The sequence below is a fragment of the Marmota monax genome, unplaced genomic scaffold (genome assembly GCF_021218885.2).
Source record: "Marmota monax isolate L192 unplaced genomic scaffold, Marmota_monax_Labrador192_F-V1.1 WCK01_AAM20220418_F8-fsc00343, whole genome shotgun sequence".
NCBI lineage: Eukaryota > Metazoa > Chordata > Mammalia > Rodentia > Sciuridae > Marmota > Marmota monax.
Window position 1 is genome coordinate 836,493 of NW_026694892.1, and position 24,446 is coordinate 860,938.

The 24,446-nt window shown below is 37.8% G+C and overlaps 1 protein-coding gene across 1 annotated transcript in view; it reads right to left on the reverse strand.

Annotated features, from left to right (window-relative positions):
• The window catches only part of LOC124080802 (ATP-binding cassette sub-family A member 13-like), a gene marked incomplete at its 5' end in the record, with an annotated part of 211,536 nt that overhangs the window by 16,240 nt on the left and 170,850 nt on the right, over nt 1-24,446 (reverse strand). Inside the window, one exon of the mRNA XM_058573465.1 lies at nt 14,129-14,221. Coding sequence (XP_058429448.1) covers nt 14,129-14,221 — 93 coding nt within the window. The remainder of the gene's footprint in view (nt 1-14,128; nt 14,222-24,446) is intronic.

Consider the following 24,446-nt stretch of genomic DNA (forward strand, 5'->3'; position numbering starts at 1 on the left):
CATGTCACACCCACTAGGATAGCTAAATTAAAAATTTAGATTAAAAACAAGTGATAGCAAGGATGTAGAGAAGCTAGAGCACTCAATCACAGATGGTGGAAATGTAAGAATGATGCAGCTGATTTGAAGAATGTTCTAGCAGCTCTTCATAGGCTCCCCCCAGGACCCAGCAAGCTTACTCCAGCTATACACTCAAGAAAATGAAAAACCTACATCCACACAAAAAGTTGTACAAGAATGTTAATAGCAGAAATATTCACAATAGTCAGACGTCCACTCAAGGATAAATAAAACAGGTATTATTCATCCATAAAAAAGACAAAATACTGATCCATATTAAAATACGGATGCACCTTAAAATACCATGTTTAATGAAAGCAGTCATTCCCATAATATCACATACATATGATTCCTTTTATATAAAATGTCAATAAGAGACAAATCTCTAATGCCAGAAAACAGATTTGCATTAGCTTGGGGCTGAAGGAAATGGGAAAACAGAAGAATCAGAGCCAAGAGACAGCATTTGCTTTTAACGTAGTGAAAATGTTCTAAAATTGACTTCAGGGGCAGATGTACATATTTGTCAATATATTAAAAACCACAAAAGTATATACTTTACATAGGCGAATTACACAACCTATGAAATACATCACAATAAAGCTATTAAAAACAAAGAACACGTCCAAGATTTTTAAAAAGATTATGAAATTTTTGGAGATTGGTAGGTTGTAAATGTGGTCCTGAGTCTTTACTGCTTCTGACACCCATGCCCTTCACATGTAACCATGGGGTGCTTTTCCACTTGGATGTGACCCCCTATCTACTCTTCTTGGGAGAGCTAGCCATGACATGATATGGCTGAAGGGATATGAGCAGGTACGATGAACCACACTTTATGCCCCTTAGCCTGTTAATTCTTGTGCCTCAGTCTTGCAGACCCTGATCCCAGAAGGAGAATAAGAGAAGGCTGCCGAGCCACAGTCCAGCCATGCCTAGCCTGGGCCAGCTAATCTTCAGAAAACCTGCTGTGCTTGAGGGTAAATTATGAACTTTGCAACATTTTTGTAACAAATTCTAGAGGATGCACAGGTTGGTTTTTTTTATGACTTCATTAAAATAAAACAAAAAACAAACTGGTGAAATGTTTTTAAACTAAGAAACAAAGAAATGTCGAGGACCCATGCATTTTCACACATATAAATTATAGCCTTGATTGCCTGTATCCAAAGTAACATCTCCCAGATCCCAACTGATTCATTTTAAACCTGAAATGCATGTGTGACCTAATAGGAATCCATTTACTTTGCTGAGTTTTTCTGTGCTTAGATTTTATCAGAAATCATAATCCTGTAGGGTATAGTTGAGTGTCAGACTGCACATTTTTGCTGTCTGTGTTGCACATTAATTCCTGGCAGGCCAGGGTGCATCCATGCAGAATCTGGCTTTCCAACAGAGAAGGTGGCAGCAAAATATTGCCAAGGCCATGGCAGCAATTAGGCCTGAATCACACACCTGATAGTTTCTGTTAATGGAGATGCTGCATATAGAAATACAGAGAGCCCTGCTTCTAAAAGCAGCAAATAACAGTGAATAATGCAGACTATTTGGAGAGAAAGCAGTCTCCATCCTGTCTAGAGATGAATGAATAGAAGTCCTTACTGAAGGGGTCAATTATGGTTAGTAGAAGTAGATGTTTACCAAGCTGGACAGATCCCAAATACTCCCTGTAGCCAAGTCCTATTGCTCTTTTACACTCTAGCCATAGCAACCTGGCAGGAATTGTCACCAAGCAAATGTCTGTCATGTGCTAGGAATGTGACAGTCATCATTCATGTTAAGCAGTCACTCAACAAGTACTTGGTGTATATGTGATATACCGGCACTTCCCCAAATGTTCGTGACACAGAAGTAAAAAAAAAAAAAAAAGCCCACTTTCAACCTCTTTCTAGTCTATTGAATTCCTTTGGGAAGAGAGTAACAGGTTAACAAATGAACTTCATATTTAGCATGTGAGAGGGAGCTCAGTGTGTTTAGATTCATGAATGAGTGACAGAGAAGCCAAAATAGCAGGCTTGTTAGTAAATTTAACATCCAGAGTCGGAGTCGGACTGCCTCAGCTCTATAATCTTCGCCTGTGCATTCAAGTGAGAAGGAAGAAGGAAGGGCAAGGAAAAAAAAAAGTGTGATCCTCCCTTTAAATTCATGTCTTTCCAGGTGCAGACAGCTCTCCTTCTTATTATCTCTTTGGCCCCAGGAAGCTGTGAGGAAGGCTGAGAAATGCAGCATGATTTCCAGGCAGGCAAGTTTCCAGCTAACATCTGGTTCTTTTGCTTCTAGTAAAGGGCAGAATGGATGCTGGAGACTTCTGGAAGGGTGAGAGTTTAGCACCGAGCTGAAGGAATGAGAAAGCATTTCTCTTAGGAAAGAACTTACAGCAAAGGAAAGAAAAAGCCCAACCCTGTCAGGTTGGGAACATGACTGGTATATTCTCCCTTTCTCTTCAAACTACTATGAAACATTGTGCTATTGTTCCCATTGAAGAAAAAACAAACTCACTCTCAGAGATGTTAAGTTTTTCAACGTCATACAGGTAGTGAGTAAGGTTCTGACTTTTTCAAAGAGGAGTCTGCCTGTGTTTGAAAGATGATGACCTGTTCTTTTCAGTAAACACAACAGGAAGCAAATTCAGCATGAAAACCTTGTGACTTTCATCATATAAGGACCCATCACCAGAAGCTCTGCTCTTCAATCAGCAGAGATAAAGCCATTTGAGACTGCAACAGTGGTATGCAAAGACTAAGAAATCGAGTTTTAAACTGCTTCTTTCAATAGTAACTCTGTATTTGGGGGCTAACTGCCTAACTTTGTTAGGTCTTGGTTTCTCCATGGGAGAGTGGATAAAATGAGAGTTATGTTGTGAGGACTGAATTAGATACTGCATTTAAGGCATTTGGTGAATGGTCTAAGTATGATTAAAATAAATGCAGTGGCATGGATCTGAGTTCCATTCACCCGATTTCAGCATTGCTAAACATTAGTTCAAGGCTGTGATGGATGTAGCTACTCCATCCCTGTGTCAACAAGAGGCAAAAATGACCCCACCTTTGGGTTTCTTCTCCTGCCTCCCAACCCAAAGGCTCCTTCTTTCCTAGCCCCAGACCAATCAGTTGTAAAGTCCTCTTATTTTTTTTTCTGCAATGCCCCTTATACCAATGCCTGCTTCTCCACCTGTCAGCAGGTGACTTTATCTTATTTAACTTTTAGCTAGAGCTCTAAAGTAAAAATAGCAGTTAAAAAGGCCACCCTTTCTCTTATTGCTTCCTCTTATTCTCTCAGTTTTGTATCCTAGAATTACAATCTCCCATTTTGGGGAGTTGATCCAAAAATTATCCTGAAATGAATGCCTCCATATTTGACCTCTGTTCCATTTGCAGTCAAGCCATTCCTAATGTGACTTACACTGTTTTTTCCCCTGTGTTCTCTCTAATACTATGATGGTTGATATGAACTGTCAGCTTGGTTGGATTAAGAGATGCCTAACATTAGAGGCTCTTGGATTTATCATATGGATGTTTCTAGGAATGACTGGCATGTGGCACAGCACACTGCAGAAAAGACTCATCCTAAATGTGGGTAGCATGGTCCAATAGGTGGGAGTCTATATGGAACACAAAGGCAGAAAAACACAGAAGGTGATGTAGAAGCATGCTTGATTCCTCTGGAGCAGGTGTTTCAATTGTTGCTGTGATCACCTGAGGACATCAGACTCCAGCTCCTCCACTCTTCCCAAGTGGATTCTGACCAGCAGCTCTCTACAGAATTTCCCAGCCTTTGATTATATACTGGGACTGCATCACTGGTACCTCTGGTTCTGAGGCTCCAGCTTCTTGGGTCTGAGTAGCTACTGGTTCTCCCAGTTCTCCAGCCTGCAGATGGCTAATGTGGAACTATCCAGCTTTTGGTCATGTGAGCCAATCTCATAAATAAACTATAACAATATACACACGCACACACATTGTTGGTTCTGTTGCTCTAGAGAACCCTAATACAAATACATCCACAGTGGATGTACATTCTTGGTTTAAGTGACTCATTGACCATTAAGCCACCCATGCCAAACCTTCCCCTAGAATGCTGAGTGTGCATTTTTCCTTTTCTATTTCCTATCTCATATTTTTAAAGCCTTCTCAAATAGCAGCTCTGCTCTTTCTCATGTAACAGAGCAGTTGTCTTATTCACCATTATGCATTCAGCACTGTCACTGTGCATTCAGTAGAATTTGCTGATTTAAATCGAGGCACATCACACAGCATTAAGATCACTAGCATCTTAGAACAATTATCACCATACTACCTTTATTTATGGATGTGTGTCTGCATGGCACTGCACTATGAACTATTCTGAGATCAGGAATCACATCTTTGTCATCGCTAAGAAGGGACTCTAATAAACGTGTGTGAATGCACAGGAGCCATTGTGAGTTTAAATAACTAATAAAAAAAAATTCATTCATTTATAACGGAAGTGGTCTCCACCACTTTTATTTCCCATCTTCATTGTGGGTGAGAAGCAGTCTGCTTATTGTTAATGGAAAATACTAGTAATGAAAGCAGAGTGCTTCCCTTTGGTATGGTGACAGCTCTGGGTGACATTGCTCATGATCTGAATCTCCAAGACCGAAGGCATCCAACTGAAATACCCAGCATGAGAAGAGCAGGAGAATAAAAATCTCTTCCCAGGTAATTATGTTAGAACAACATTAATTTTGTTCATGCAACATGATGTTGTGAAAACAAATCAGATGATGCATTACGCACATCAGTCAGAGTGAAAACTTGCCGGGGATATGGAGCTGAGCTAAAGTCTCTGCCTCTCAATAAAACTACTTGTAGTAAAGAGAATTAATTTGGGGTTAGTGGTAGCAATTGAATTATATGATGCTTTAAAACAAAGTAAAATGCAGAAAAATATCACTCATATAATGTAGTAGCACATCATTCCCTAGTTCCAAATCATGGCAGATATCATTACATGTGCCCATATTCAAGCTTCCTCCCCCATTTGTGAAAATGACGTAAACATATCAAATTATCTCTTCCCTTTTTAAATGAGCCAGTTTATTATTCGGTGATGTAACCTTAATCTAAGCTTTTATGTCTATAATGATGTTTTATAGAAGTATTAAATCAAAGTCACCACAATGAAGCATATGGTGTCACATAAGGTGTCACATAAGGTGACATATTAATTTGCAACTACTCAGACAGTTGTAACTGGTGAGCTCCAATATCATTATGCTTCCATTTTTTTAGAAGAAAATTCATCAAAACTCCTTCCAGGTGATTCTATATTTTAAGTTAAGTGGCCAAATAACATATCTATGATGGTACCTTTTGAAATTTATTCCATTTTTATTCCTAATTTAACTCATACTTTTCATGTTTGACAACTCAGTAAAATGAAAACACTCTAATGATTTTCTTTAAAACATCAAAAGCTTCCATTTGCTTATAAATAAACAGCTCTTATTCTTTCTCCCCAATCAGAAATTGGCCTGGTCTCCTTCAAGTTGTAAGCTATGTGCTTCTGGAACATGCTTGTGTTCCCTCCCTGTGAGGACTGTTTTGACCTCAGATGTATACCTTTTCCTTACCTCAGTGGGTCAGGAAGCCAATAGTGCAGCACAGCTGTTATTGGCTCCCTAGAGGTTGGCTGGAGGTACCACAGCCAGAAGGAGGCTCCCAGGGATCCCAGGACACCCTTGAGGTACAATAGCAAAGGATTTGGGAACATACCTCTAGTTACCTGGGACAAAATAACAGTATCCAAAAGAGGTTGGTTGGTTATAGGTAGCTGGTGGTTCACTCCAGCTCTCTTTCAATAAATCTCTACACACGAACACACACACACACACACACACACACACACACAATCATGTGCTTGAGCATACACTATGAATCTGTTACACAGAGGGCTATTCCATATCATACGACTTTCTTTAAATGGAAGCCCTAGAGTCTCTGGAGCTTAGACTGCCCAATCAAATTGCCCATCATCAGTAAAGTGAGTTTAATCCGTAATCAAAGAAAAAAAAAATCACTCATCTAAAATGGAAGTGGTCAAAAGAATGAGCCAGACTGCAGGAGGCCCACTCCACATCCATTCCCCATCTTCCTAAATAACAGAAACCTAATCTTAACGTTTAAGTGGCAAAGGGCCCAGATTGAGGCTAGCTTTCTTTGACTTCCAAATAGCCACGGGAACAATGAAATATACGTCCAAATTGCTGCATAGAACATGACCAAATAAATGTTAATTTAAGAGAGGACACTTATTTGGATACTTTGGCTTTTCTCTGCTCTGTGTTTGTTGCCTAAACATAGACATGAGGGGTGGATCAGCAGCAGCAGTTTCTAATTGTAGAAACTAGAGTCACTGAGCCAACACTAATAACCAGTTGCCTCTGGATTCCTTTACACATAAAATATGAACATGGTTCAGTCAGTGAATACACTTAAATCAGTATAATTGATGCTCTTTCATTTGTAGGTAAATAGAGCTCATGACTTAGAATAAATGTTCACAGATAAAGAAGAGAAAGAAGAAAACCACTGCTTTCTAGGTCTCAGAATGGAAGATCTCTCAAACAGGTAGAGGAATACACATGATGATATACAGTCAAATTTCTTTCTCAGAGATAAGAAAAAAAGGAAGAAAAGGATGGTAATAACTAGAAAATTTTTGAGATCATATCAAGGAGCTAGCTTATCAGGAGCTTCTCTCTGCCCAGGAAATTAGAAACTATGTATTAAATGAATAAAGGGATAGTCTTGATAAGAAGTGGAGAAGGTGCAGAAACCCTTCCAAAGAGAAGGTCAATAAGAGGGAGAGGTCGGTGTGGATGTAACTGAAGGCATAGCAAACAGAGTTTATGTGAGGCCGTAACTACATGGCTCCCCTGGCAAGGAGGCAGGATGAGGCTGGGTCTGTGGGCTCTGGAGTCAGGGAAACTCAGATCTTTCAGGATGAGGATATTTATTAGAGAAAACTGAGCCAGAGTACTAGTGCTGGTCTTCAAATTCCAGAGCCTGCACTTGGTAGCTGATGACCCCGGGAAAGACGCCCAACCTTTCTGTGACTCATTCTCTACATCTACAAACTGAGAGTCAATAATAGTTACTTCATAGGATCACACAAGGAATCAATTCATTGACATGTATCAGGCACTCAGAGCTGGCAAATATCAAGTACTATTCAGTGTTAGTTAACGGTATTTTTACCAGCATGCTAAGTCATATGTACACTGTGCTTAGTGCATTATGGAAGAGAGTCGATATTTTCATAAGTGACAACCAGATAATCCATGAGGTCCAAGACAACTGGGAAAGGGAGATATTTTCTAGGTTAGGGAAGCAAGAAGAAAGAAAAAACAAAAGTTGCACAAGAGAAGGGCCCCAGTCAAGGCTGAGGGACGATCTCTATGGATTTCACAAGATGTAACTTTTTCTCTGTGAGTGACCAAGAAGAAAAGGCCAAAGGGGGAGAAAGAAATTTCCCCCAGGGTTCCTTGAGTCTGAAGGAAGGCTGTCTTGTGGCATTCTAATGTCTGTTCCAAGAGGAAAACAGGGCACATGTCTAGCTCAGGAGGTGAGATGGAGCTAGGAAATCTAAAGCTAGGGGTGGGAAGCAGAGGATGGATCAGGAGTGTTAAAGAAAAGAGCAGAAAAGCTTGTGGGGTGTTTGGGCATGGAAGGAAGAGGGGAGGCTGGAGAGCACCTCTGAGGAGTGCTCTGTGAAGACCTCACAAGAGTGTCCAGAGGTGTGCAGCTGGAATAGGGGCAGGGAGGGACTCACAACCTCTCCAGGTTTGGACAGAGGCCAGAAGGTCACAGGTGTAGGAGATAGGAGGCATCAACAGGAGGCCAAGAGGCAGGGAGTTAATGTTACTTCTTTCTATGAGGACTCGCCTCTGAAATTCCACACTGTGTCTGTCCTTCTGGAAAAGCATTACCTTTTTGGAGACATCCTACCATCTGCACTAAACTCAGGATTGGAGACAGCTGGTGCTGATGAAAGCTAGGAACACAGGAAAAGGTCCCAAACTACAGTCAGGACAACCCTTTGAAGTAAATACCACTAGCAGAAATCTACTGTCATCTCCTTTCATTGAATTAATAAGGTGTAGACGTGGCTCTGCACCTTGAACTTGGGTCTCTGCTTGTAAGCACAAACAACATTTTAAAAAGATCTTTTTGAAGGTAACTCTAAAGGTAAACATTTTTATGTATGTAGAAGTATCACATAAGGTGCCTTAACAATTATAGTAAGAAGGCCTAGAACTTGAGAATAGAGTACACCACCAATTTAATTAATGGGGAAGTGAGGAAATTTAGAGTCTATGGTATTAAACCTTCTGGTGAACCAAAATGTCAACATTTGGGAACCATATAGCTTCTCTTTGGTGTGGTTCTCTTGGGGATTCCTCCAGCACTGGCTGTCCCTGCCTGTTAGTTATGTCTGAAATCATCCAACTGTACAAGCACAAGGAAGTAATGGGACATACAGAAGACAAAGCCTGTTCTCTTCAGGAGCTTAACATCAAATAGGAACAAGGTAGGTCCGTGGAAGTTAAAATTCTACAAACATAGTCTGGAAGGCAGGGTGCAGTCACACACCAATGAAGAAAGGAGATTAACACAAGCAAAGGGAAGAAAATGTTGAATCCTAGAAAGGCCAAAGAAGTCCCAAGGAGGAAGTGAGGATCATTATGGGACTCTGGGGTAGGAATATCCATACTGGGTATCCGTGGTGGGAATGTTGAGCAGCTGTTGGTGATAAGGCTGTCGACACAAAGTGCAAATGAGAACAGACCCAAGGTGGAGAGAGGAAGCTGTGTCTAGAGGAGCCTAGGAAGAACCTCCAAAGGACCCTCACCTGGAGAGTTTCTAGCCCCCATCAGGTCCTTTGGTTCTCAGGTATAATGCCTTAGATTGTATAAAGGGACCACACTGAGGCTGAGAGGGGAGGAGGGCACCCTTTCATATGGATCCTGGGGTCTCTGCAAAATGAAGTTGTCCCAGAGCTCAGATCAACTGGCAGGAAGAAAACTCCCAGTGTGCAGTGACTTCTGCTATCCATGACCCTGCTTTCCTAACTTTCAGAAGATCCAGTCCCAGAAAGGTCAGGAACCATCATCAGCTCTACCTTTGAGAATTGAAGTCCTTATCCTGGATGTCCACCAACCTGTAAACTCCCCAAGGGCATGGAAAAAAGTACCAGCTAACACAGTCGTTCTCAGCCCGGACAATCTGCTCTCCAAAAGACACTTGCCAGTGTCTGGAGACATTTTTACTTGTCACAACTGGCCAGGGATGCTGCTACACATCCTACATGCACAGAGCAGCTTCCCATAACCAAGAATTATCTGACCCACAGTAAAAATAATGCCAAGTTTGAGAAACCCATGTTAAGACCACAAAGCCTAGTGCAGCTCAAGGAATATTTAATATAGCCATCCTTATTTTATGTGGCCTGAAGATTTCCTTCAATTTCAATGTTGATATCTAAATTCTACTTTGACTTGTATGTTTGTCCTTGTTTGATCTCATTATGATTTGGTACTCACCTAGGATTTAATCTCCTTTTAAACAAATTTTACCTGTACTTCAAGGTCTACGAGACATCCCTATTTCCTCGAAGTTAGAAAAAGGTCTCCTCCTCTTCAGAAATCCTTTTTTATGATGCCTACCTTATTCACCCTTGTGATGTCACCCAGTATGTTCAGGTCTCACTCCATGAAGTGTGAGAACCCGAGTGGATACAGGTTATATATAGCAGGCCTATCTCTAGACCCCTTTTTTGGCCCTCAATAAATGTTTGTTAAAGAAATGATTAGATATCAGAAGCAAACAGCCTCAATTCCACTTAACACCTCATGTTCATCACCTTTTCTAAGTTACAATTTGGTCAAGAAACTTCTGAGTGAAAGTAACAACTCAACCTTAACGGAGATGCTCAACCGGGGTAGTTCTCTACTGCAACCATTTCTCTGAGACCCTTCGCCATGAATCATTGAGTTAAAACTGGTCACATGGAACCTTAGGTGTATAGATTGGAGTCCAGAGACTTTTTAAATATGACTCCATAACCTCAAAAATGCTTAAAACCTTATGATATGGATAATAGAACTAAAGTAAGCTATTGAAAATGTTATCAGAAAGAACAAAGAACTATACCAAAGAAGAAGAAGGGGGACTCTAGGACCTGCAGAAAAGTCTGAACTCCCTACCTTCCTCTGCAAAATGGGCCAGGAGAATGTGATGGTCCCACATCCACACCTCAGTTCAGCCTGGCTGAGTCTGCTCAGTGGACATGTTAGCCATATTTTCTGATGCTCTGATCTGGGGGGCTTTACTGATTCTGGAGCGACTTCCCTTCCAGGGAAGGGATGGTGGAATAACCAATTTCTAGAGATGGAATAAAAGCCCACCAAAACCACATTTTTCAAATATGAAATCAGCAGATTTAGAACCCGCACCATACCATCACCTTCTCTCCTGGTGGCTCACACTCTGGGCCATTATCCACCAGTATCTTATTCACTTTAGGGCCAGCTGCCACACAACTACATATAGCCCCTATGCCTCAGGTCCTGCCAATGTTAGTCAAGCTAGGCAAATCTAGGCCTGGTTGTGTTGCCTCATCTGTTTGCTGTGGAAACACAATGAAGGCGCTGCTCCATGTTTTCTTCCTACTCGCTCTGGCCGTGGACCAACTCCTATGCTCCCCTGTGTGGCCCTGTGTAGCACATCCCTTGTGTTGTCAACTGTGAGTAACAAACTGTCTTTGTAGTGGTGGTGTCTCCTGGTCTGTGGGCCTTTATTCTATATTTTATTTTCCATCAATACACTGTATTTTAAAACAGCAGGGATAAGGAGGAGCCAGGTACAGACATTAAGCCCATTGAATCTTGATGTTCAGATAGGAGCAGGAGATTGGGGCTTGTGTCCTTCGCGGAACCCAGTACCTCCACTACATCCGTGCCTCTGATGGTGGTGCATGTCGGGTTGTGGTTAGGGCCCAGGTTGAGAGATCACATGTGCATAGTAGGAGAAGAAGTAATTAGGACAATTTGGGGGCACTGTGTGTAGGAGGCCAACCAAAACCACCAACTGAGCATGGGAAAGAAAGGCAGTGCCACCCCTTAGACTGAGGGAGAGGGATGCTGCGGTTCCTGGCTCTTGCCTATGCCCCCAGATTTAGGGAGGAGGGACAGACTCAGGTTCCAGAGGAGGAGGGTGAGTTCTTTGCTTTGAGCAGTTTCACTGACCTCTCTTCCCCTTTCTTTTGTTCTTTATATATCTGTTCCTAAATACTACCCACATTCTTTCCTTTACTTTATATTTCTATGACACTGCAGTTTTCTCATCCCTACAGTCTTTTCCCTTCCCTCCCCTAACCTATGGACAGGTAAACTATAGCATCAGATTGAGCCTCATGATACTACTAGGGCTCTGGGATGTTGCCCCACTCAGGTTTGCTGAGAATCATATATGTGTATGTCCTCATTGTCCATGAAGCCTAGCTCAGCTTGTGGTTGAGAAGCTATATGGAAGCTAAACCCTCATTCTCTCCTGCTTTCACTCCACTTGACTCTCATTATGGGATCTTTTTGCACCTACTCTTTATAGGGAGCATGTGGTCCCTGAGGGCCAGTACTATCCTCTGCTTGATCCTTTGAGTCCTGCCTCTGGGATTTCCACAGCTCCTGGCTCCACAGCTAATCGTTCGGTACTGTCTCCCAGTCCAGGGGACCCTGCCCACCACCCCTTTCTCCAGAGGAAAAGCTCAACACTTGAGTCCCGATCCTAACTTAGGACTGTCCTGCTCAAACACTGGCTTTCTTTGATTTATCTCCACAGACCCTCTGGGCAAATTCATTGCTTATTCACGTGTATTTCCATAGGTTTGATGCTGGCTCTCATTCTCTCTCACAAGGACTATTCCCCAAACCTCCATACTGATCATCAGCCTCTCTCCCCACTTCCTCTGCCCCTAAAAGTGCCTGGGGTTGGCTATGGGAATGATGAGCTGTTTTCACTCAAATCACATGCAATAATATTAAATCATCCCCTGCCCTGTCCTCAGTGTTTCCAGTCTTACTTAGTCCTCATGGCAACCCATATTACAGCTGAGGAGAAGAAGCCATGGGGTCATATGATGGACACTCAGGCCCTTGTCCCTGCTCTGGTGTTCCTTCTGCTAGATCCCCATGCTACCTCAGCACACAGCACCCACTATCTCCACTATATCCATCTACACAGAACTACTAGTGTCACTATTCAAGATCACATTCAATAATGATATCATCAGGACATTCTGGAAGTAATCAACTTTCTCCACTTGTACAAGACCACCAAGGTGACTCTTTTCTCCTTGCAGAATTGGGGACGACATCGGAGGGAAGCGTCAGTCTCTTGACAGTTGCAGTAGCTCTCACACAAGGTCCTCAAGATCTATGGGAGCCTAGTGAATTTTCATGGAAAGTAAGGAATGCAGGGGAGTTTGGAGGGATTCCTCTTATCTATGTGAATGCCTCCATGTTAGAAGAAATGGGGACAACATGGATGATTCCAAATATAGATGCCCTGGAATCATCCCTTACTTTTTATTTCAATATTATGGAAACATATGTAGTCATATATTTATTTATGATAGGCTTATTTGTTGTAGGAAAATAAAAAAAAATTAGAAGCCATTTTAAAAGCTATCTTGTTCGGTATTTCAGTGAATAACTCCATGTGAGTTCTTGCTTTATATAGTTATAGTTCATACCCACTAATAATTCATCCTCAACCTACAGATCACATTATCAGACTCAAAACTCAGAAGTGGACAGAGACTGTCCAGCCTGTAGATCAGCATTGGGAATTATCCTCTTCCTGTGATCTAATCCTGCTGGCTACTGCAGCCAACTTTACCATGCCTAATGGAAAGCAAGAAGCTAGAGTCAAATATAAATCACCCAACAATCAGGAATGGACTATAAAACTTTATGTAGACATTCATAAAGGTTAGACAGTGTGAAGTATTATTTTTCTTTTGATAATACTTATTAAAGTGAGCGGATAATAGTTTCTAACAGATTCATCTGGCAAGCATTTGACACTAAACAGCAAGCATCAGTGAGGTTTACTGTCCCAGTAGTGACCAACACCAAGCCACTAGAAGCATGCTGTTTACTTCCTAATACATCACCTCTATCCAAGCACTTGCTATTTTCTCCATAAAATAAAAATATTTAAATTACAGCTATTTACCAGATCTCTACTTAAGAGTTCTAACATTAAAAACATTGACTGAATGAACATGAAAAGAGAGATTTATCAACATAAATGACCAAATTACTCTCTATGAAAAATTAAGGTTAAACAACAAACTGAAGGAAATTAGAAAATCGTTCAGACAACTCTGGGGGAAAAAAAAAGAAAGATACAAGGACATAAAAATGGTCATAGAAATTGATAACAAAATCATTAAACTCCCAAAAAGTAAATGGAAAAAAAAAAGACATGAAGAGATAATTAACCAGGAAGAAATCTAAGGGATTCATGAGCACAGGAAAAAAAAAATCTTTAGTCTTTTATTATCCGAAATGAAAGTAAAACACAGCAACTGTCTTTTACCCTCTCACACTGACAGAACTCTTTCTTAAAATATAGTGTTTGGTAAATCAGAACTCTGATTTACTGTTGCTGAAAACTGTATTATTGGCACAACTTCTGGATAAGGCACTTCATACACCAGGAGGCCATTTCTTGTCCTGTCTTGATCTGGGCCTGCCAGCCATACTCTTTCCCTACCAATGCCACCACAATCAGGGTATGGTCCTTCTCAAGAAGGAAGCAAACTATCTTAGGGAAAGAATCTGGGAATTGACATCCCTTTGACTTACTAATCGTGTTTTTTAAACATACCCTTTAATGTCCCAATGCCTTCACCTCTTCCTGTATGTCATGAGGTATATTAATTGGATCAAGCTATCTCTAAAGCATCTCCAGTTATTACACTGCATCATGCTGTTGATTGATAGGAATCAAATAAACAACAGAGAAGCTCCACATACCTATTCCTAATGTGCTGAGGGGAGCCGAGACACTGGAAGCAGCCGTTAACCATTATGGCCAGTCTGGTGCAAAGAGCTTCACACTCTTCCATGCTGGGAAAAAAAGAAAAAGAAAAGTAAAGGTGAGCCACACTTGAAAGAAAAAAGGCTTGATTCAAACTTTAAAAGTAAAAAGTGGACAAAAACACTATTACTGCAAATTATGTAATTCTTAAAATATAGACACCTCATGAAAACCAAACAAAATACTTTTAAGTATCATAAGATTTATTTAGGTAGCCAATAATATAATTTTAAAAAATTACTAGCATTTTCATGTACCACGAAAAATAGTAATAAAATAGGAAAGAACCATTTACCAATAGTACAAAATTACAAAATAAAAACAATCTTAACAAAAAAGATGTTTTATGAAGAGAAAAAATAAAGCTTTACTAACAGACATAAATAAAACCTTGACTCAATGAAAAAGAATGGCTATTTTAAAAATGAAGGAACCTTACAATATAAAAATCAGTAAAATGTAAAACAATACTAGCATAATATTAGTGTAAATATAAAATATAATACTAATATAGTATGAAAGTAAGCTCATTATATTTAAATATAAATATAAGTGTATAACAAAATATAATGCTGTAATAATATGTAATATACAATTATGTTAGGTTATAGTAAAATTGAATATTATTTTATCATGAATAAGTTATGTAATTATAAAATATAATTTTAAATCTTCATAAGTTACAAGCTGTGATATGGATGCATTATAATGTCAATCAAAATTTTATCTCTCTCCTTAGAAAAATTGAAAATAATTATAAAGTGTTTCTCCAAAATAAAAATATTGAAAGAATTATGAGGAAAAGTGTTCCAGAAAACATTAATATTTGTTACACTGCTAAAATAAATTGAATAAGGTAATAAACTCAAAAATTATAAGGCCAATGGCATTAAAACAAAAGAGAGCCAAAATGAGCCACTAAAGCATGAAATGCACACATGATTTGAGGATGGGAGCATCTGTGTGAACACTACAGCAATGGTGGAAACTGAGGGGGCCTTTGATGTATGTGGCAATGCAAAATCCCAAACTTCTAATAAGATGTCAGAAGACAGCAAACTGTCTTAAGAACAGAAACAAACAGGAGCTGGGGTGCAGCTTAGTGGTAGAAGATTTGCTAGCATGCATGAAGTCCAGGTTTCAAGCACTACCAAAAAAAAAAAAAAAAATTAAAAGAAAAATTGCCACAAACATAACAGGTAAGGGTTGATAGCCTTAAAATAAAAAGTCATATGTTAGTTTAAAAAAAAAAAATCCAATGTATAAAAAGAAAAATATCATGTGGAAATGATTTTCACAACTATTCATGGCCAATAATGTAGCAACAAATCATAAACTTAACCATTAAATCAAATGTTCTTAAAACTGTTTTCTAGCTAGAAAGGCATTCATCATGCATGCTTTTCTATGTTTAAGGATGAAAGTGTTTTTGTTCTCCATTGCATTTCAAATAAAAACAATGAGTTCTAGGATTAGAAAAATCCTAGTTAAAGATATTCTCAGTAATTCTAAATAGGTCACCTCATATGCTGAGGTTGGAAGTAAAAATAGGCATAACTTTTTGAAAATCCATATGGAAATAAATCCTTTTCTATGAACTTGCCCCAGGAAACACAAAATATGAACATATGGCAATTTATTTATAGTAAAAATCTAGAAAAAAATACATGCTCTATAGTGAGATTTGTTATTTATTTCATGTAAACGAAAGATCATTCTGTGTGTTAGACATTAAAATGAAGTTCTCTAAAGTCAATGAATTTCATGAGTAAAGATTGATACTTTAATGGCAAAATTACAATGCATATGAGGAGCATTGCACATGTATGTGAAAGAGTTTTTCTTTCTAGAAAGAAAAAAATTGTAATATTCATAGAAAAAAGTATGGATATTACTGAGAAGTGAAAAGTTAATGGTAGATCATCTTTATTTCTTCTTTCTTTCCAATTTGGTATTATCCAAATTCTCTACAGGAAGCATGTGTTATTTCCATTGTTAGGCAGCAACTATAAAGCAATCTCTGATAGGATCCATGGATGTTCAGATCAAGACTATTTCATAGTTCTCTTACAGTTACATGTGGGCACACAGAAAATTCAGGTCAACAGAATGTGTATTTCTGGGTCATCTTGAAACAACACAAGCCACTTGACCTGGGTATTGTCTTTTTCCACATCCCTTAAGTTGGGATGCAGACACAGTGCTGTGAGTCAATGTCAACCATGAGGACAAGGACAACTGGAAGATGGCTAAATGGCATGGCAGAAAGGTCATGATTTCTTGGTTGGCCTTATAAAGCACAGCTCACCAGCAACTTAACAAAGTAAGGGGGAAATGTGTCTTGCCTGGGCCACTATAATTTGAAGTTTCTTTGTTATACTTGACATAAAATCTAAGGAATATGTACTATAAACATTCCAAATATGCTTTACAATTTTTTTTTCTGGTCAATTATAGCTTTCTCTGTTTCTTTAATGAATTTTAATTTAAAACATTTTATCATTTTTATGACCATGTTGCAGGTTGACTATGAAGTCACTTTTGTATTACTTCCTTAAACATAATTTGGAGATGTAGGAGTCCAAATAATACCAAATATGAATTAAATTCTCGTAATAGGACTTGGGTCATAGCTTAGTGGTACAGCGCTTGCCTGGCATGTGTGAGGAACCGGGCTCCATCCTCAGCACTATATAAAAATAAATAAATAAAGGTATTGTGTCCATCTACAACTAAAAATATTTAAAAAGTAAATCCTCATGATATTAAATGACTAACAGTTTCAACTGAGTTATTATTGACTAACTAACAAATATCCTCTAAACATGTTGGATATCATAACATCTAAGCATAGAGGACAAAGATAGAGATTTTGATGATCTTCTACAGTAAGAAGAATACACAAAACTGTTCAACAATGAAAGCAATCATTGGTCATTTACTCAAAAACAAACAAACAAAAATAACCCATCAAATTGTTTTCCTTAATGATTCGTTAGGTTGATTAGTACTGAAATATGTCTAGGTGATGCAAAGACTTGTGTCCTTCATTTATCAGTGTTTGACATGTGAGGAAAAACCAAAGTGGTTGTTCCTGTTTGGACTGATTTCCATTCCTTTTAGTAAGTGACATGGCTCCCAGTTTCTTATCCCATGCTTCCCAAGAGGCTCAGGAGTAAGGAACAAGAGGCACTAAGAGGTGAACTCAAAGTTAAGAGGAAAGCTTTCCCACCGAGATACTTCTTTTCAACTAAAGCTGTCATTTTAGAATCACAGAATCAATCATAGGCTTCTCTATTCTTCACTTTCAGTGAGTAATTTAGATCTTTGTATTGTATGAATAGCAACAAATTTATAGAAATAAATTTGTGTATATGCATATGTATGTCATTAATGTGAAACCAAGTGAATAGGAGGAGGATATAAAAGAGAAACAACAGTAATACATACCTGTTTTGAGAACAGTCTACAATAATTATGTGTTATATAAGAAATAAAAATAATTTCATCTTTTTATTAGAAAGTTAAAATTCTTAGAACCTGTGCTTGAACATCAAGACTCAGCTTCATGCCAGCAAACGAAGATAGCAAAGCGGAGCTCAGAATTAGCAGAGCAAATGGTCATTTTAAGCAAGAAAATTTACATATTTTTTTTAAAAAGTAGATTTATCAAGTTTAATTCATTTTAATATAAATTTTTTTCTGAAGAGAAATAGAACAAAAACAAAACAAAACAAAAAAAGAAGTAGCAATTCTGACTGTGCACAAGTGAAGAAACTGTCAAATCCATTCCATGAAAAGCAACTATAATACTAGACAAAATTTCAGAACAACCCTTTCAGAACATTGGGAATTGACTGAAGGCAAGCAGCAATATGAGAAGCAGTTATGTCCAACAAATTGCTAAACTTAGAATAAGAAGAATTTGTGGCAGGCAAACCATGGGCTACTGAGTTCCCTCCCCAGCTTAAACATGAAGCAGGAAAGGGTGGGCCATGAGTATCAGCAGCTTCTGCCATGGCTGAAGGGCAGGGACTCAGTTTGGAGTATTGAGTGCAACACCAATGCCCAGTAACATAGCTGGTTTATATGACTATATTGGATCCAAGCATTCAGGAATGGCCAGCACCTCTAGTACCTGGGAGATGGCCTCCCAGGTACTAGAATTTTTGTGTCTGTGACATGCTTACAACCAATTGAGACCCTAGTGTGTGCAGTAGACACTGGAGATGGCCCTGGCTTTCCACATACTGCCTCTCAACCCAGAGGCTATTGCATACATATAGGAGAGGCACAGAAGGACCCAAGGAAACTGACATGTTCAAGTTGGCACAAACTTATAATTTTCCTGGCTATCAACACAGAGAACGTTTGGCAGAGGACAGAATGTCTGTATTGTGTCAACCTGAGGTGGGTGAGAACTACCTCTGGTCAGTCACAGGATATCAAGGAACCTAGGCAAAAACAGAGGTGACTGTTATACAGCCAGTCTTGAAAAATTAAAAGTAATTTTAAACACGAAATCTGAGCAGAGAAATCAGCTGCTACTCACTGCAGGAGTAAGATTTTTTTCATAGACTTATCCCAGGCAAAGAAATCCAACAAATAAGTATTTAAAAAATGAAAGCTGACAATAGAGCAACTTTGGGAGTAGTTAAGAAAGTCAGAGCAGCTACATTATCTAAAATGTCTAGTTTTCAATAAAAATGTAGGCACGCAAAGAACAGGAAGTGATCCATATTCAGGGGTGTAAAACAAAAGCAGTCAATATAAATTTCTTGAACTCTTCCTCAATGTTAGAGTTAGGAGGAAAATTATCCAATGCAGAGAAAATATATATGTTCAAAGAACTAAAGGAATTGCTATTTAAAGAATTAAAGGACATATGACAATAAATGCAAGCAAATACAGATTCTAAAGAAAATGAAAGTTATCAAAAGAATCAAAAAGAAACCTTTCAGGTGAAAAGTTCAGTAAATACAATGAAAAATTTGCTAAAGAGAATAACATCAGATTCAAGATGGCAGAACACTCTGTGAACTTACCAAGCTGCAAAAGTGATCTCATCTGAGAAAAGGACAAAACAGGATGGAAAGGAAATGAGCAAGAAACTCACAGATTTGTGATAACAGAATCCCAACACATATGTAATGAAAAAACCAAAGGAGAGAAGAGATAGAAAGAGCTGGAAAAATTTTTTTTGAGTAAATAATGACCAAAAAATTTTTCATGTTTTCTCTATGAAAAAAGTGCATAAAGAATGGCAATGATATTGGTTACCATACAAGAATCTACAGATCTCTTTTTCTCATATTGTTTTTTTAACTCATTTAAAAGATTTAAGGTTATCACAAAGTGATAATTATAACAGTTTTTTACTGGATATAGAGCACATGAAATGCAATATATATGATAATAGCACAAAGAGAGGGAGTGCAGCCAGGTTATGGCAAGGTTGTTTTACTGGAGGTAATTTAGTATTAATATGATAAAATTAAGATAGAAACTCTAATTCCTAGAATACTCACTAAGAAAATAGCTCAAAAATAACTAGTTAAAATACCAAAGATACTATACTGGAAATTATTTAGTATATAAATGTCAAATAGGAACAAATTATTAGTATATAAATTATTTAGTATATAAATGTCAAATAGGAACAAAGATTAAAAAAGCAAAAAAGATATGTAAACAATAAATAGCAAAATGGTTAATGTAACTTCCACCATATCTATAATTATGTTAAATGTTAAATCATCTAAACATCTCACTCAAAAGGCAGAGACTTTCAGATTGGAAAAATAGCAAGATCAACTGTACCATTTGCAGAAAACATCCTTTCTATTCAAAAACACAATCATTTGAAAGTAAAAAGGTTTTTAATATACATAGATATGTCATACACATAGTAAGCCAAAGACAGTAGTAGCAGTGAAATCACTGGATAAAACAGACTTTAAAACAATAAAAAAATGCAATGAGGGGTAAAAAAGGACATTTCTTAATAAGAGGGTAAAAATATTTGGAAGATAACATTTAAGAGTGCTTATCCATCTAATCACAGCTTCAAAACATACAAAGAAAAAACTGACAGACTGTAAAGGAGGAAAAGCCAGTAATACATTAAGATTTCAATATTTCACTCTCAATACTATTAGAACACCAAGGCAAAGCACCCACAATAAGACAGAGTTCTCAACACTAACCCTAACTGGCTCAATCACAGAATACACATTCCTTCCCACTAAGGACCATTTCATTCCCTAGGACAGGCTGCAGGCTAGGCCATGTGCAGAAACTACGGCTGTGTGGCCAGATCCAGCCTGCCGCCTTATTCATTTAGGTTTTACTGGAATACAATCACATTTACTTACCTAATGTCTGCAGTGGATTTCATACTACAACAGCAGAGCTTTATTTGCAGTAGACTATATGATTTGCAAAACAAAAAAGAATGTATTATCTGTTGCTTCACAGACAAAACAAATTATAGCCTCTATGGCGGGCCTTTAAAAACTCCTTACCCATTTAAAAGAATGGAAATTACAAAAAAAGAAGTATTTCCTTGGATCACAACAGAATTAAATTTAAAATGAGCCACAGAAAGAATTTTCAAGTGAATGAAAAATTGTGTAACAGAAACAGCTGAAGGGCTTCTCCTGCATGTTTCACGACTTTATAAAAGACACTATACTCAAGACAGAATTAGATGTGGGACCAGTGGCACGTACCTGTAGTTCCAGCAACTTGGGAAGCTGAGGTAGGAGGATCACAAATTCACAGCCAACCTCAGCAACTTAGTGAGGCCCTAGGCAACTTAGCGAGAACCTGCCTCAATATTTAAAATATATACATACACACACACATATACACACACACACACACATCCATACACACACATACACACACACACACATCCATACATCCATCTATACATCATATATACATCCATCTATACATCATATATACATCCATCTATACATCATATATACATCCATCTATACATCATATACACATCCATCTATACATCATATACACATACATGTATACATCATATATAATATATATATATATATATATATATATATATATATATATATATGGATAGGGATGTTGCTCAGTGGTGAAGCTTCCCTGGGTTCAATCCCCAGTACCAAAAAAAAAAGAATTATACTAGTGAGAGGATAGGCATATATGTCAATGGATAATAATTGAGTCCAGAAATAAATCTATGGTCAACTAATATTAAAATTATGGTCAACTAATTTTCAATAAATGTACCGTGATAATTCAATGGACAAAGGATAGTCTTTACAAAAATAGAGCTGAAATAATTAGATATCTACATGCATAAAAGTAAATTTGGACTCCTTTCCTCTTATTATATGCAAAAAATTAGCTTAAAATATATCAAAGACTCTTTAAAGCTAAAATCCTTAATATTCTTAGTAGAAAAGATAGGAGGAACATTTTCATGACTTGAGAACAAAGAGTTCTTAGATGTATCACCCAAAATGCAAGCCACACAAAAATGAAAAATTAGACTTAATAAAAAATGTTTATAATGTTTACATTTCCAATGAGAAAAAACATTAGCAATCATATACACAGCAAGGGATTTATATTCAGAATATAATGTCCAATAGGTATGCAGGTAGGTAGATAGGTAGGTAGGTAGTTAGGTAGAGGTAAAACCTCTTACAAGTAAAAAATACAGACAGAAAACATAATTATAAGTGGCAGATTCTTACAAAACTAAATGTACTCTTACTATATGATGCAATCACACCTCTTGGTATTACCCTCCAAAAGATGAAACAAGTTTACATACAAAAATCTGCACACGGATGTTTACAACAGTTCACATATAATTGCCAAATCTTAGAAGTTCTTGTAGTATTCTTCAGTGAGTGAATGCAGAAATAAACTGGTACATCCAGACTACAGAACTTTATTCAGTGTTTAAAGGAAATGAGCTGTCAAACCATGAAAAGACGTGGGGGAAACAAAAGAAGCCAGTCTAAAAAGATTATAATCCTGCATGATTCCAACTATATGTCAAACGGGGAAAGAAAACTATGGAAAAGGTAAAAAAAAAAAAAAAAAAGTTATTGGTTGCCAGAAAGGAGAGATGAATAGGTAAAGCACAGTTAATTTTTTGGGCAGTGAAACTATTCTCTATGGTGTTTTAATAGTGGAAACATATTATATATTTTTCTAAATCTACAAAATGTCCAACACCAAGGATAATGGCAGCTATGGATTTTGGATGATAATGCTGCATTGATGCAGGTATGCATTAATTGTAACAAACATACCAGTGTCATGGAGCATACTGATAAATGGGAGAGGGTCATAAAAGAAATCTTTGTACCATCCTCTCAATTTTGCTGTGAACCTAAACATATTCTATTTTTTTTTTTTTTGGTACTGGGAATTGAACTCAGGGGGCATTCAACCTTTGAGCCACATCCCCAGCCCTATTTTGTATTTTTTATTTAGAGACAGGGTCTGAGTTGCTTACTGCCTCACCATTGTTGAGGCTGGTTTTGAACTCGTGATCCTCCTGTCTCATCATCTGGAGCTGCTGGGATTAAAGGCTTGCTCCACCATGCCTGTCTCTATTTTTTTTTTTTAATGGGGAAATTTTTAATAGATATTTTACCAAAGAATGAGTACAAACAACCAATAAGCACATTCAAAGATCCTTAATCCAATTAGTTTGTTTCTTAAAGTAGTAAACACAATTTACCATTTGACCCTTCTATGCAATTTTCAGACTCTATCCAAGAAAAATAAAAATATTTACCTATATATACAAAGACATTTACCAGATTATATGCATAATTTTATTCATAATAATCAAAACTGGAAACAATTCAAATATTCATCAACTGGTGGGTGAATACATGAAAGTGGTCTAATTATACTATGGAATGCTATTTAGCAATGAAAAGGAGTGAATTATTGATATATGCTGAAACATGCATAAGCTTTAAAAACATTATAGTAAGTGAAGGAAGGCAGATACAAAAGCCTACACATCATACAATTCCAATAATATGAAATATCTAGAAAAGGCAAATAATTATAGACAGAAAGCAGATCAAGGATTGCCTAGGTTTGGGATTTTGAATGAAGGAAATGTAGTAAAATCTTTAGAATGTGAGGAAAAGAATATAATGGACATTATATTCTGAATATAAATCTCTTGCTGTATATATGATTGCTAATGTTTTTTCTCATACATTGCTGGTGGGATTGCAAATTGTGCAACCATTCTGGAAAGCAGTATGAATGAAGATTCCTCAGAAAACCCAGAATGGAACCATCATTTGACCCAGTTATCCCACTCGTTGGTATATACCCAAAGGACTTAAAATCAGCATACTATAGTGACATGGCCACATCAATTTTTATAGAAACTCAATTCACAATAGCAAAGCTATGCAGCCAACCTAGGTGCCCTTGAGCAGATGAGTGGATAAAGAAAATGTGGTATATATACACATGGAATATTACTCAGCCAGAAAGAAGAAAGAAATATGGCATCTTCCAGTAAATGAATGGAACTGGAGACTATCATGACAAATGAAATAAGTCTGTCCCAAAACACCAAAGGCTGAATATTCTCTCTGATATGTGGATCCTAAAATACAAAGAGAGTCAGTGTGTGTGGGGGGGATTAGAAGTTCATTGGGTTACACAAAGGTGAATAAAAGGAAGGAAGGGGGATAGTAATAGGAAAAACAGTAGAGTGAATCGGATAACTTTCCTTTGTTCATATATGAATACATGACAAGTATAACTCCACATCATGTACAACTGCAAGAATAGGATCCTAATTAGAATAAGTTATATTCAGTGTATGTGTAATATGTCAAAATACAATATAGTATAATGTGTATCTAAAAAGAACACATTAAAAAAAAGAGAGAGAAAGAAGGCCAGGTGTGATGGCATAGGCCTGTAATCCTAGTAACTTGGGAGACTGAGACAGGAGGATCTCGAGTTCAAAGCCAGCCTCGGCAAAAGCAAGGCCTCAAGCAACTCAGTGAGACCCTGTGTCTAAGTAAAATACAAAATAGGGCTGAGGATATGGCTCAGTGTCCGAGTGTCCCTGAGTTCAATCCCTAGTACCTCCCCCAAAAGAAAGGAAAAAAAAAACCCTCATATCCTTAACCATTCTTGTTACTTGATTCACAGAGTATTTTATTTAAGCTTGGGCAGGGAGATGGGGCAAGACTAAGCTTT